The sequence below is a fragment of the Entelurus aequoreus genome, linkage group LG10, assembly GCF_033978785.1.
Source record: "Entelurus aequoreus isolate RoL-2023_Sb linkage group LG10, RoL_Eaeq_v1.1, whole genome shotgun sequence".
NCBI lineage: Eukaryota > Metazoa > Chordata > Actinopteri > Syngnathiformes > Syngnathidae > Entelurus > Entelurus aequoreus.
This window is the reverse complement of record NC_084740.1, coordinates 33925734-33940743: the sequence shown is the minus strand read 5'-3', so window position 1 is coordinate 33940743 and position 15010 is coordinate 33925734. Positions and strand designations below refer to the sequence as shown.

At 40.3% G+C, this 15010-nt stretch overlaps 1 protein-coding gene across 1 annotated transcript in view; it reads left to right on the top strand.

The window, feature by feature from the left end:
- LOC133659139 (neurobeachin-like) overlaps positions 1-15010 on the top strand; it is a 150987-nt gene that overhangs the window by 117550 nt on the left and 18427 nt on the right. Inside the window, exon 21 of the mRNA XM_062061874.1 lies at positions 13585-13727. Coding sequence (XP_061917858.1) covers positions 13585-13727 — 143 coding nt within the window. The remainder of the gene's footprint in view (positions 1-13584; positions 13728-15010) is intronic.

The following is a 15010-nucleotide window of genomic DNA, read 5'->3' as shown; positions in this document are numbered from 1 at the left end:
TGATTCTTTAAAGGTCCCTTATTGTGCTTTTGTTCATAATTTTTTTAAATCTATCGGAAGTATGTTTAGAGTTCAAACATCCTTTTAGTAAGTCCTACTTGGAACACCACTGCATTTTGTCTGTAGTTTTAGGGCTAATGAGCTGTTTTTCTCTTTGACATAATGTGTGTTTCCAAGAATCACTATTGTGCACTTTATCATTTATTGGATAAACATGTAAATAGTAAAGTTTGTATATTGAATCAAATTTCGCCATAAAAACAATGTAAATATGAATAATGGGTTCCAGCTGCAACAAAAATTCATATTTTAGTAAAGGTTTGTACACTTTGACCTTAACATAAAGCCGTACTTGCCAACCTTGAGACCTCCAAATTCGGGAGATTGAGGTGGGCGGGGTCGGGGGCGGAGCCGGGAGGCGGTGTTAAGGGGGAGTATATTTCATACTTGCCAACCCTCCCGTTTTTAGCGGGAGACTCCTGGTATTCAGCGCCTCTCCCGATAACCTCCCGGCAGAAATGTTCTCCCGACAAACTCCCGGTATTCAGCTGGAGCTGGAGGCCACGCCCCCTCCAGCTCAATGCGGACATGAGTGGGGACAGCCTGTTCTCACGTCCGCTTTCCCACAATATAAACAGCTTGCCTGCCCAATGACGTCATAACTTCTAGGGCTTTTAGAGAGTAGAGTGCACAACTGCGCACACAACAAGGAGACGAAGCAGAAGAACAGACATGGCGACGCCGTCGACGAGCAAGATGAAGAAATACGCTTGCACGTTCCAAAACGAATGGAAACAAGAATTTCAGTTCATCCAGGACAGTTCGAAGGGGAAGGGGTATGTATGTTGCCTGTACATTTTATAGAACAGACTTCTCCATTGGACACGGTGGCCGAAATGATATACCCATTCATGAACGGAGAAGTTAAACAGGACAATGCTGGATAGGCTCCGGGACACTGAAATTCAAGTATTTATTTTATTTATATGTATAATAAAATAAATATATATATATATATATATATATATATATATATATATATATATATATATATATATATATATATATATATATATATAGCTAGAATTCACTGAAAGTCAAGTATTTCATACATATATATATATGTGGTGAATTCTAGCTGTAAATATACTCTCCTCTTAACCACGCCCCCCACCCTCCAACCCCCCACCTCCCGATATCGGAGGTCTCAAGGTTGGCAAGTATGGTATATTTAATAATTTCACACATAAGTCGCTCCTGAGTATAAGTCGCACCCCTGGCCAAACTATGAAAAAAACTGCGAATTATAGTCAGAAAAATATGGTACACCAAAACCACATTTTTCTTCGGCCTGTGGTTGGTAAATCGAAAACTTTGTATAAGGAGGGGTCCTTAAATGGAGGTTTCACTGTATGTACAGTAATAGATCCATACAACAACGTAACATTAGCAACACTAGCATAGCTATGTGCCCTACATGCTAACGTTACACCCGCATTTTAACAGCTTGCTGAAGAAAAACAAAATGGTCAAAGCTCCCACGTCTGCAGCTGACGAGGTTTATTTCAAGATGTGTAGTGAAGCCAGCTTTTTTTTCTTCATGTTTTACAAAGCTGTAACGGACGCATCGTGTCCATTAAGGAGGATTTAAACTGTTTGCAGAAGATTCTTCCCACGTATGGTGCTCATGCTCCAGGGACCACATCGCTGTTGTAACAGCAATCATAAGTCAATTTTGCACAATAAGGGCCCTTTGAAGTGGTCCATGAAAGGCTAAGTTCTTTATGCACATTTCAAAGACATGGCTCGATCTTTGCCGCGTATGCTTGATTAATATCCTGGAAGAAATTCAGGTCAATGGAGTGCAATCAAAAGTACTCTCCTGCAGATGAGCTAGCGGCAACAATGGGGGGGGGGGGAAGCTCACCTTCTAATATATGCAGCCGCTGAGGTGAGCCTGATGAATAGGGGAGAGTATGTGAAAAGGAGATGGAGGGCACGGGGGAGGGTCTCCAGGGTGTTGATGACAGATTAAACAGAAGCGGCCTCACGCCACGCGGCGGCCGGCCCTGTCGACCTCACAGCTCACCGCCCTAATGGGACGTGGCAGCCTGAAATGAGTTTCTACAGCCAAGAGTATCATTTTTGAAATGCTTTCACACAAACCGTCCCCGGCCGGGCGTGCGACTTTGTGCACCCACCGCTCGGCCCGACCCCGGCCCCCATTTGGCCGTGTCTAATTGTTTGCCACCTGTCAGCCAAATGAGCTGCCAGCACGGACGGGCCTTTCATTCGGCTGTCAGGATGGCCACAGATTGGACGTGACCGCATCAAAAAAGAAAAGAAAAAAGAAGAAGGAAGCAAATGATTTGGATGGCGAATGTGCGTGGTTTCACTTTACGTCTGCTGAAGACCCTCAAAGAGGAGGGGTTACGGTGCTCACTATGCACAGTTCAAATAGTAGACTGCATGCTTTTGTTGTGCAGTAGAATGTGACACAGGAGGGATATTTGTAATACAACAAAACCCAAAACCAGTGAAGTTGGCACGCTGTGTACATTATAAATAAAAACAGAATACAATGATTTGCAAATCCTTTTCAACTTATATTCAATTGAATAGACTGCAAAGACAAGAAATTTAATGTTAACTGAGAAACTTGTTTTTTTTTTTGCAAATAATCATTAACTTAAAATTTAATGGCAGCAACACATTACAAAAAAGTTGGCACAGGAGCATTTTTACCACTGTGTTACATGGCCTTTCCTTTTAACAACACTCAGCAAAAGTTTGGGAACTGAGGAGACCAAATTCTGAAGCTTTTCAGGTGGAATTCTTTCCCATTCTTGCTTGATGTACAGCTTAAGTTGTTCAACAGTCCGGGGTCTTCGTTGTGGTATTTTTACGCTTCGTTTGTTCACAAAGTGGTGACCCTCGCCCCATCCTTGTTTGTGAATGACTGAGCATTTCATGGAAGCTGCTCTTATACCCAATCATGGCACCCACCTGTTCCCAATTAGCCTGTTCACCTTTGGGATGTTCCAAATAAGTGTTTGATGAGCATTCCTCAACCTTCTCAGTCTTTTTTTAAACATGTCGCAGGCATCAAATTCCAAATGAGCTAATATTTGCAATAAATAACAGTTTTTCAGTTCGAACGTTAAGTATCTTGTCTTTGCAGTCTATTCAATTGAATATAAGTTGAAAAGGATTTGCAAATCATTGTATTCTGTTTTTATTTACGACTTACACAACGTGACAACTTCACTGGTTTTGGGTTTTGTATATTACAGCGGCAGTAGTATCATTCCATAAAGTTGTAGTACAGTACAAGGAATACTTGTGTCAGGGTGGTACAGTACAGTACTCGACACACCCCTGTGTGGTTGCGGTATAGAGCAGTTGTAGTCTTGTGTGTTTGTACTCCAGTGCTATGAATATTCGTGTAATACCAGTACAGTATGAGTACAACCCCTGGAAAATATAAAATCATCAGACTTGGAGAATGTTCATTCATTTGTTTGATTTTGTAGTAAAAAAAACATATATAGTATATATCTATAGTCATTTCAAATGGCAACTTTCTAGCTTTAGGATACACTGAAAGGAATCAAGAAAATAAATTGTGTTGTTACATTTTTAGATCACGCAGCGTGAAAAAAGAAAAAAAAGAAAACACTCTGAGATTATTATTATTATTATGTAATCATGAACAACAAACCACTGCAACACACAACAAGTACCGTATTTTCCGGACTATAAGGCGCACTTAAAATCCTTTTTTATTTCTCAAAACTCGCCTTATAACCCGGTGCGCCTAATGTACGGAATACTTCTGGTTTTGCTTACCGACCTCGAAGCTATTTTATTTGGTACATGGTGAAATGATAAGTGTGACCAGTAGATGGCAGTCACACACAAGAGATACGTGTAGACTGCAATATGATGGCAGTCACACACAAGAGATACGTGTAGACTGCTATATGACCCAAGTAAACAACACCAACATTTTATATGTTCCATTGAAATTATAGAACATTACACACGGCGCTCAAAAATGTATCAATGTTTTAGTACGACTTTGGTAAGCTAAGAAGCCACACCGCTTGATGGATTGTACTGTGCTTCAACATACGAGTATTATTATGGTGTGTGTATAAGGTAAGACAAATTATCTGGTGTTTTGTTTCGCAATATTATGCAAAAGCAACTTTTCTTACCATCTGGTACCTGCTGATCTGTATTTGGGATCTGCATAAGTCCTGAAAAATTGCCCGCGTTCGCCTTTGTAGTCCGTGTCGACACCGTAGTCGATAAGCTTCTTCTTGTTCTCTATCTTCTTGTTATGGGACATTCATCTTACGCTGTTGCCATTTCTAATATAAAGTAGTGTAAAGTTCTCACTTATATCTGTCAGTAAACGCGCCATGAAAGCGCTAAAACATGTAGTGAGTTTACATTACTCACCCAAGGAACTTGAGTTATTAGAGAGTTCCGGTCGGACGGTTTTTCACGGGAAATGTTGTTGCACTTGTGAGCCACGGATGAGGAGATGCTGCTCCGTTATTGATTGAAGTAAAGTCTGAATGTCATTAAAACAGTTGGATCCACCTTTTGACACTTCTTCCATTTATTATGACTAAAGTGGTGGAGCTGTATTTATTTAATTTGATTGATTGTTTAGTTCAGAAACATGTTCATTATGGGTTTAGGTAGTTTATTTTAAAACCGCACAATTGTTTGTCAATTATTTCTTGTCAGTCCCTTCTAATGCAGTACATTTGGTGAGTACTTAATTTTCTAATCAGCCTGACCTAAGCCTAAGGTTTATGTGTTAAATAAAAAAGTATCTTTGTGATTAACACATGGTCTTTATGTCATTTGACAAGGTTGTAAACTGTAAGCAGGTTAGATATGATTATTGAATACGATTAAAATCAAGAGTAAGGTCACAAATTCAGTGTTAATATTTAAGTGGAAAAGTTGGGCTCCAAGGTCAAAATGTTAAGAACCCCTGGTTTACAGTATTAGGAATTATTTAGCAATGCCAGTACAAAATAGTATTCATGCGTTGATAACAAAGGAGTACAGTTGTAGGATTTTTTTTGCACAATAGTGGATCAGTACTAGGAATACCCACCACGCAATGCTGGTATAGTCCAGTATTAGTTGTACAGAAATGGCAATACTAATGCAAAGTCGTACCTTGCAAGCTATATTCATTCAATGGTGGGTCAGTATTAGCAGTACTTGTACACCTGTGGTAAATTGGCAGTGCAGTGCTCATAATTGTTATACATAAGTAGTGAATAAATACTTATGTGATGATTTTGCAGTACAAGGAATACTTGTGCGATGCTGGTGAACATCACTGTTTCTATGAACCCGATTGCGGCTCTTTAGTGCCGCCCTAGTAGCTCCCTGGAGCATTTTTGAAAAAGGATTGAAAATGGAAAAATTATTTTTTGTTTTAGTATGTTTTTTTGTTTGAGGACAAACACGACACAAACCTTCCCAATTGTTAGAAAGCCCACTGTTTATTATGTTTGTGTGTATACTTCTCTGATGACAGTATTTAGTGAACATCATTTTGTCTTACTAATTTTGGCGGTTCTTGAACTCACCATAGTGTGGACTGTGACGCAACAGTTTGTTTACATGTAACATTTTTGTCCACCAAAAGTTTCATGCTGTGCGTGAATGCACAAATGTGCACTTTGTTGATGTTATTGACTTGTTGGAGTGCGAATCAGGCATATTTGGTCAGTGCATGACTGCAAGCTAATCAATGCTAACATACTATTTAGGCTAGCTGTATGTCCATATTGCATCATTATGCCTCATTTGTAAATATATTTGAGCTCATTTAATATCCTTTACCTTTATCCTCTTTGTGTATAATTTAGTTTTGCATGTCACACATTATTTGTATGTAATATAGACTGCATTCCAGATAGTTGTTTGTGGCCATGTTGTTCCAGATCACAGCAAACATTACCCAGCTTGCATAGATTGTTATAAATCCATTAGAAGAAGTTCCTTTAACTTGGACACACACATCTCTACCTTTGGCCATTAAAAGTAATAGGAATACTCGTGGAACACGTGCACAGGAAGTAGACTAGAAGTACTTCTGTAGTGGTAATACTGTTCAGTCAGTGCCTGCACTCCTGACTCCTTCCAAATGAGCTCAGTGAGGTTGTGTGTCACGACATATTCATCATATCCATAATGAAGCAACATAATTGGTTTCAGTTGCAGGTTCCTTCCCTATCTTCCATTGTATCGCTAAATAAAACGCTGAGATGAGATTAAATCCTCAGTCGGGTGCGCAAAGGAAACATTTCTGCAGTTGTGCCTTACCACATCTCCCTCTGCCTCCGACCTCATTAATATTCACTCCGAGATTAATCCTTGCTTTATTCCCTAGCAACTCAATTAAGACAATCCTATTAATAAAATATGCTCCAGATTCTAATCTATACATGATTCATGAGTTCTGGGCTCATGAATCATTCATGCTTCACATTTTATCAACATGGACTGTAACGCCCCTACGTGGGCCGCGTTCCTCGCTCAGCAGAGACGTTGCGATATCTTGTCGATGACGTTTCACTCTTAAGAGCGCAGAACAAAGGTGTGCTGGATAAATGATACTTGTCATCAGTTTGCTTCGGCGTTATCTCTGGAGATGTGAATATTTTATGACGCTTTCAAGTTCCTACTCTCGCTCGCTTTCTCTCACGGTTTTGATCTGCAGCTCGGAGAAAAGAAAAACCCAAAAAATGTCTGCAATTTTAGTTTTTTTATTGTCAGGCGGTTGTCAGGCTCCGGCTTCGTGTTCACACGGATTCCATAAAAATCTCCTGTGCAAAGGTGTTAATTAAAAGAGGCTGTCATTTCTGAAAACTCATTTATTACTGCATAACATTTCAATTATGATTTGGAGTGCATGCGAAAGTGGAAACAAATGTTCTTTTTGACTAGAGACGTCCGATTATGGCGTTTTTGCCGATATCCGATATTGTCCAACTCTTAATTACCGATTCCGATATCAACCGATACCGATATATACAGTCGTGGAATTAACACATTATTATGCCTAATTTTGTTGTGATGCCCTGCGATGAGGTGGCGACTTGCCCAGAGTGTACCCCGCCTTCCGCCCGATTGTAGCTGAGATAGGCTCCAGCACCCACCGCGACCCCGAAGGGAATAAGCGGTAGAAAATGGATGGATGGATGGGCCCCGCTGGATGCATTAAACAATGTAACAAGGTTTTCCAAAATAAATCAACTCAAGTTATGGAAAAAAGTGCCAACATGGCACTGCCATATTTATTATTGAAGTCACAAAGTGCATTATTTTTTTTTACATGCCTCAAAACAGCAGCTTGGAATTTGGGGCTTGCTCTCCCTGAGAGAGCATGAGGAGGTTGAGGGGGTAGCGGGGGGTGTATATTGTAGCGTCCCGGAAGAGTTAGTGCTGCAAGGGGTTCTGGGTATTTGTTCTGTTGTGTTTATGTTGTGTTACGGTGCGGATGTTCTCCCGAAATGTGTTTGTCATTCTTGTTTGGTGTGGGTTCACAGTGTGGCGCATATTTGTAACAGTGTTAAAGTATATATGGCTACCCTCAGTGTGACCTGTATGGCTGTTGACCAAGTATGCCTTGCATTCACTTGTGTGTGTGAAAAGCCGTAGATATTTTGTGATTGGGCCGGCACGCAAAGGCAGTGCCTTTAAGGTTTATTGGCGCTCTGTACTTCTCCCTACGTCCGTGTACCACTCCGTACAGCGGCGTTTTAAAAAGTCATAAATGTTACTTTTTGAAACCAAAACCGATAATTTCCGATATTACATTTTAAAACATTTATCGGCCGATAATATCGGACTGCCGAGATTATCGGACATCTCTATTTTTGACCACATGGTTATTTGTTAACAACTACACTACCGTTCAAAAGTTTGGGGTCACATTGAAATGTCCTTATTTTTGAAGGAAAAGCACTGTACTTTTCAATGAAGATAACTTTAAACTAGTCTTAACTTTAAAGAAATACACTCTATACATCGCTAATGTGGTAAATGACTATTCTAGCTGCAAATGTCTGGTTTTTGGTGCAATATCTACATAGGTGTATAGAGGCCCATTTCCAGCAACTATCACTCCAGTGTTCTAATGGTACAATGTGTTTGCTCATTGGCTCAGAAGGCTAATTGATGATTAGAAAACCCTTGTGCAATCATGTTCACACATCTGAAAACAGTTTAGCTCGTTACAGAAGCTACAACTCCTTTGAGCAGATTGAGTTTCTGGAGCATCACATTTGTGGGGTCAATTAAACGCTCAAAATGGCTACAAAAAGAGAACTTTCATCTGAAACTCGACAGTCTATTCTTGTTCTTAGAAATGAAGGCTATTCCACAAAATTGTTTGGGTGACCCCAAACTTTTGAACGGTAGTGTATATTGCACTACAGAACCAATGTTGTATTGGTGGTAAGGAGCAAGCTGCTCAGCTAGCGTTGATACTGCTAGCGAGTAGCAACATTTTAAAGCACACGCAGAGGTTGATAACGCTGACCACTCTCGTTACAGTACTTTAAATGCAGCTATCACCATCTTATGCCATTAATAAAATTTAAAAAAAAAAACAAGAAAAAACAGGAGGTTGCCTACAGCCACAGCTACTAAGGCTGGTTTGTTTTGACTTACCGCTAATTATAGACCTTTTTGTAGACCACACGCCTGGCAACCACAAGAGACGTGGTAGTTGATTGACTAGATTATTCATAGCAATTCCAAACCGTTTCTACCGAGGGCCGCATATTGAAAAATGACAGAATATGGGGAATCACTTCCAAAACCAATTCAATGAACATGCTAAGCTATTTGGGAATACAACAAACATTATCCTGGTTTTTGTTTCATAGGTGACACAGCAAATACTTGTTAGTGTTATATCTAATATACTTCATTAATAACACATGTATTTACCATTGAGATAATGTCAAAGGCCAATAGAAAAATGTAAACAGCTACGGGCTGAAAATGGCCCCTGTGCCTCACTTTGGATACCCCTATATTTAAGCATTTACATATATGCTGGATCCCAGGGATGCGCTGATTAATCGGCCACTGATCTGTGTCGGCCGTTTTTTGTGAAAATGATGTAATTGCTGATTAAAGGACTACTGAAACCCACTACTACCGACTACGCAGTCTGATAGTTTAGAAATCTTAATGAAATCTTAACATTGCAACACATGCCAATACGGCCGGGTTAACTTATAAAGTGCAATTTTAAATTTCTCGCTAAACTTCCGGTTGAAAACGTCTTTGGATGATGACGTATGCGCGTGACGTGGCCAGTGAAACGGGTATCGGTAGCCCATTGAAGCCAATACAAAAAGCTCTGTTTTCATTTCATAATTCCACAGTATTCTGGACATCTGTGTTGGTGAATCTTTTGCAATTTGTTTAATGAACAATGGAGACTGCAAAGAAGAAAGTTGTAGGTGGGATCGGTGTATTAGCGGCTGGCTGTAGCAACACAACAAGAAGGACTTACTTGGATAGCAGACGCGCCAGCCGATGCTAGCCGCCAACCGCATCTGTGTTGGGGTGAAGTCCTTCGTCGCGCCGTCGATCGCTGGAACGCATGTGAGCACGGGTGTTGATGAGCAGATGAGGGCTGGCTGGGGGTAGGTGGAGCGCTAATGTTTTTATCATAGCTCTCTGAGGTCCGGTTGCTAAGTTGCTAAGTTAGCCTTAGCGTCGTTAGCAACAGCATTGTTAAGCTTTGCCAGGCTGAGAATTATTAACCGTGTAGTTACATGTACATGGTTTAATAGTATTGTTGATCTTCTGTCTATCCTTCCAGTCAGGGATTTATTTATTTTGTTTCCATCTGCATTTGAGACAGATGCTATCACGTTAGCTCAGTAGCTAAAGAGCTTCGTCTATGTATTGTCGTGGAGATAAAAGTCACTGTAAATGTCCATTTCGCGTTCTTGACTCTCATTTTCAAGAGGATATAGTATCCGAGGTGGTTTAAAATACAAATCCGTGATCCACAATAGAAAAAAGAGGGAGTGTGGAATCCAATGAGCCAGCTCGTACCTAAGTTACGGTCAGAGCGAAAAAAAAAATGTATTTCACTGCATTCTAGTCCGTCACTGTAACGTTCCTCATCCACAAATCTTTCATCCTCGCTCAAATTAATGGGGTAATCGTCGCTTTCTCGGTCCGAATCGCTCTAGCTGCGTTGAAAACAATAGGACAATATGAGGAAGTGAACAACTGACAACGTCACGCTACTTCCGGTACAGGCAAGGCTTTTTTTTTATCAGAGACCAAAAGTTGCGAACTTTATCGTCGTTGTTCTATACTAAATCCTTTCAGCAAAAATATGGCAATATCGCAAAATGATCACTTATGACACATAGAATGGATCTGCTATCCCCGTTTAAATAAAAAAAAATCATTTCAGTAGGCCTTTAATGCTTTTCAATGGCGAGCACAAACGCCGATCCCCTCTGGCTGATACTTTGTTTGGTGTTGGTCCCTCTGCTGACGGAGCCTGCTAACTGTATTTGTCCATACACAGTGTGGAGCTGCTGCCCTAAGTTAATGATAATCACCTCCATTCGCGACAAACTACATTTCTTTCAAGTATTATTATCACTGGAGGAAGGGGCTAAACATTTTACTAAGAGAAAGCAGGAGCAGGCATGCTAAACGCTAAGCTAGCTTGAAACAACATAATAAATCTGTGCTAAGTAAAGTTTAAGAAGTGTGGATTGAAGCGTGTAACAGCAGAAAGTAAGCAGATGTTTACAATAAATTAACAAGTACATTTTTAAAGTCTAGAGAGAAGATCATATAATAACTGTTGTGCTCTGTTGGTGTGTAGCGGCCATGCTTACCCGACACGTAAGAAGGTGGATCGATCCATAAATCAGCTGTGTTGATACCGAGGGCCGTACAGTGGAACCTCAATTTACGAACCCCTCTATTTGCAAACTTTTCAGTTTACACACTTCTGATCGCGCCTAATATGCCTTTCTATGAGTACGGACGTTTCAGTCATACATTTTGTGTTCCGCTGGCCGCCATTTTGTGCTTGCTCGTATTGAAGAGATTGAGGAAGCCGGCTTCGTACCACAGCAAGTTTGTAGTTGTGATGAGAGCGAACTTTTCTGGAAAAGATGACAAAGTTGACTTTCGTTCAGCGGCGCCTCTTCCAAGAGCACACACACACGGCCGCTCCCCTCCTTTGCTCTGTCTGCTCATTTCTCTCTTCTCGTGAGCTGCTCCTTTTGCTGATGTTTAATGTACTGTATGATTTACTTTAACAAAAAAAAAAAATATTGTAGCAATATGGTTAACGTTAAGGATTTCTGATTGTTTGTGAGGGCACTGCAGTGACCTCTGTGTGTGTTGGCAGTGCAGAGCTTAGAGCAAAGTTGATTACTCACCTCCTTGTTATGTTTGTTTGATATACAATACTGTATAGCACTTTATATTGTGTTCAAAGTGTACAAACTAAAATAGGGACTTTTGTAAAAGCTGGAACCAATTATTAAAATGTTCATTGTTTCTAATGGAGATATTTAATTCACTATACAAACTATTCCATTTACAAATCATGTTCAAGAACCAATTAAGTTTCTACACCGAGATTCCACTGTATCAGTATATGATCAATACTAGGTGATTAGATTGATATTATCATTTTCACAAAATCATGTTTGTGTTGTTTTTTGTTTTTGATTTGATTGACTTTATAGGCAAAAACCAAATAGTAGATAATGGTTTTAATTAGAGATGTCCGATAATGGCTTTTTTGCCAATATCCGATAGTCCGATATTATCCAACTCTTAATTACCGACTCCAATATCAATACCGATATATACAGTCGCGGAATTAACACATTATTATGCCTAATTTTGTTGTGATGCCCCGCTGGATGCATTAAACAATGTAACAAGGTTTTCCAAAATAAATCAACTCAAGTTATGGAAAAAAATGCCAACATGGCACTGCCATATTTATTATTGAAGTCACAAAGTGCATTATTTTTTTTTAACATGCCTCAAAACAGCAGCTTGGAATTTGGGACATGCTCTCCCTGAGAGAGCATGAGGAGGTTGAGGTGGGCGGGGTTAGGGGGTGGGGGGATTGAGGTGTGGGAGGGTAGGGGGTAGCTGGGGGTGTATATTGTAGCGTCCGGGAAGAGTTAGTGCTGCAAGGGGTTCTGGGTATTTGTTCTCTTGTGTTTATGTTGTGTTACGGTGCGGATGTTCTCCCGAAATATGTTTGTCATTCTTGTTTGGTGTGGGTTCACAGTGTGGCGCATATTTGCAACAGTGTTAAAGTTGCTTATACGTCCACCCTCAGTGTGACCTGTATGACTGTTGACCAAGTATGCGGGCATTCACTTGTGTGTGTGAAAAGCCGTAGATATTATTTGATTGGGCCGGCACGCAAAGGCAGTGCCTTTAAGGTTTATTGACGCTCTGTACTTCTCCCTACGTCCGTGTACACAGTGGCGTTTTATAAAGTCATACATTTTTATTTTTGAATCCGATACCGATAATTTTGAAACCGATACGAATAATTTCCGATATTGCATTTTAAAGCATTTATCGGCTTTAAATGTTGTTGACTTATTGTGTACCATTGACTTTTGTTCAACAATAGTATGTAAACAAGGAGACTATGGAACTAGCTTAAATGTTGTATTGATATTGTTACACCGTCAATAGCACTCGCCATAAAAAAAATCTAACATTTGCGTGCATGTGATCGGTATCAGCCTATATCAGTCATGGATTATCGAAATCTTTAGCATAAACCCATGATTGGAGCGTCCCGACTAGGAAGAGATTTGTGCATATACTTCACCTATTAATCATATCTTCTGTGCCTTAAACCTTGTGTCCACTAGGTGGCAGCAGTGCAGTTTTGTGTGGTGTTTACACACTAAAATAAACCTATAGAGTGTTGGGGTTTTTTCAACTTCCAAAAGAAGCCAAGTGATTTCAGCACAGTAGTTATTTTCAGACTAGCATCACAGACTACAGGATGATGAGGCTGTTTAAGAACTGATGACTTTCCATAGACGTGCCAAGCTTTTCCTGGAACCAGCAACACTAACCAGAAGGATTGTGTGTGTGTGTAGTTTCTCTCTGAGCTCTCTAGAGATCTGCTTCAGACGCCAAGCGGCTTAGCAGGAGACCAAACAGACCTGGCCAGACATCGACAAAAACTACCCAAAGACCAAATACAGACACAACCTTGACTTCTCGCTGCTGTCAGCGAGCAAACCATTCATCCCGAAATCCCATTATCTTTAACCGGATCTGTAGACACGGTCCACATGCCAACCCAGCATCTCGACTCCATATCTACACAGTAATAAACTCTAATGGGGTCGTAGTTCATCCATAGATGACCTGCAGGCGTCCTGTTGCTCACTCAGAGCTTCCCTTTCCACTGTAGGGGGTCAGAGGTCCATGAAAAGGAAAGTGTAGCGTCCAGCATGTGTGAATGATCCATTTTGTGTGTCTGGTGTGCAGGAGCGTGGTGGTGCCGGTGAAGAAGACGTCCCACGGAGGCCTCGCTGTCAATACAGTGGGTGGAAGTCCTTCCTCTGGCCTGGGGACCCCCAATATATTCGCTGCTGCCTCTGTGACCCCCAAAAGCATGATCAACACCATGGGTATGTCGAATTCAACCCTAATTGAAATATATATTTAAGGTTGTCAAAGCTCAGTGGCCTTGTGGTTAGAGTGTCCGCCCTGAGATCAGCAGGTCGTGAGTTCAAACCCCGGTCGAGTCATACCAAAGACTATACAAATGGGACCCATTACCTCCCTGCTTGGCACTCAGCATCAAAGGTTGGAATTGGGGGTTAAATCACCAAAAATGATTCCCGGGCAAGGCCACCGCTGCTGCTCACTGCTCCCCTCACCAGGGGGTGATCAAAGGTGATGGGTCAAATGCAGAGAATAATTTCACCACAGCTACACTGCAAAAACTAAAATCTAAGTAAGATTAAATATCTCAAATAAGGGTGATATTTGCTTATTTTCTGTCTGATAAGATAATTCTTCTCACTAAGCAGATTTTATGTTAGTGTTTTACTTGTTTTAAGGGTTTTGGTCCTAAATGATCTCAGTAAGATATTACAGCTTGTTGCTGAGATTTGATGACCTATATTGAGTAAAACATGCTTAAAACTAGAATATCAAGTGTTGCAAAGCTGTGTCATCAACACTCACGAGTATAAAACTACTTTTTTCAAAGTAATAATTTCTTATTTCAAGCATGAAAAAAAAAATCATGACTTTGACACCATTGTGTATCATAATTAAAACAGATGACAGCCAAATGGACTTTGCTGTTTTATTTTCAATGAAACAATAGAAAATACGTACTCGTATAGTAGTACAGTTGTTATTAGGGAGAATATACTTATTTTAAGGTGTTTTTGGGTTCATTGAGGTTAGCTAATTTGACTTGTTTTGGAAAGTCTTGACAAGCCACATGTTCTTGTTCTATTGGCAGATAATTTTGCTTAGTTCAAATAAAATACCCCTAATTATTGTATTTTTTTTTTCTTGTTTTTGAACACTGACTTTTTGCAGTGTAGTGTGTGTGTGACTATCATTGGTACTTTAACTTGAACTTTAACGTGATAATAACGAGTTAACAAAAGTGTCCTTTAGCGGCACTATTTTTTTTAATCCCAAGAATAACGTGACCCTCAGTCCATACCGTGGCGGTGGAAATCGTTCCGGTGGACGTTGAGTCACAGGAACGAATAGACAAAAAAAGGTTTCTGAATGGCAAGTTTAGGCCAAAGATTTTGTATTTACTGTGAACTATCACCAGAGTTACTAGCTGCTAGCAAGAGCTATGGACACATCTAATCGGATTAAAATCCTCACCGGAGTAAAATTGCTTCACGTAAATGCACCATTTGGAATATTCTGACCCGAT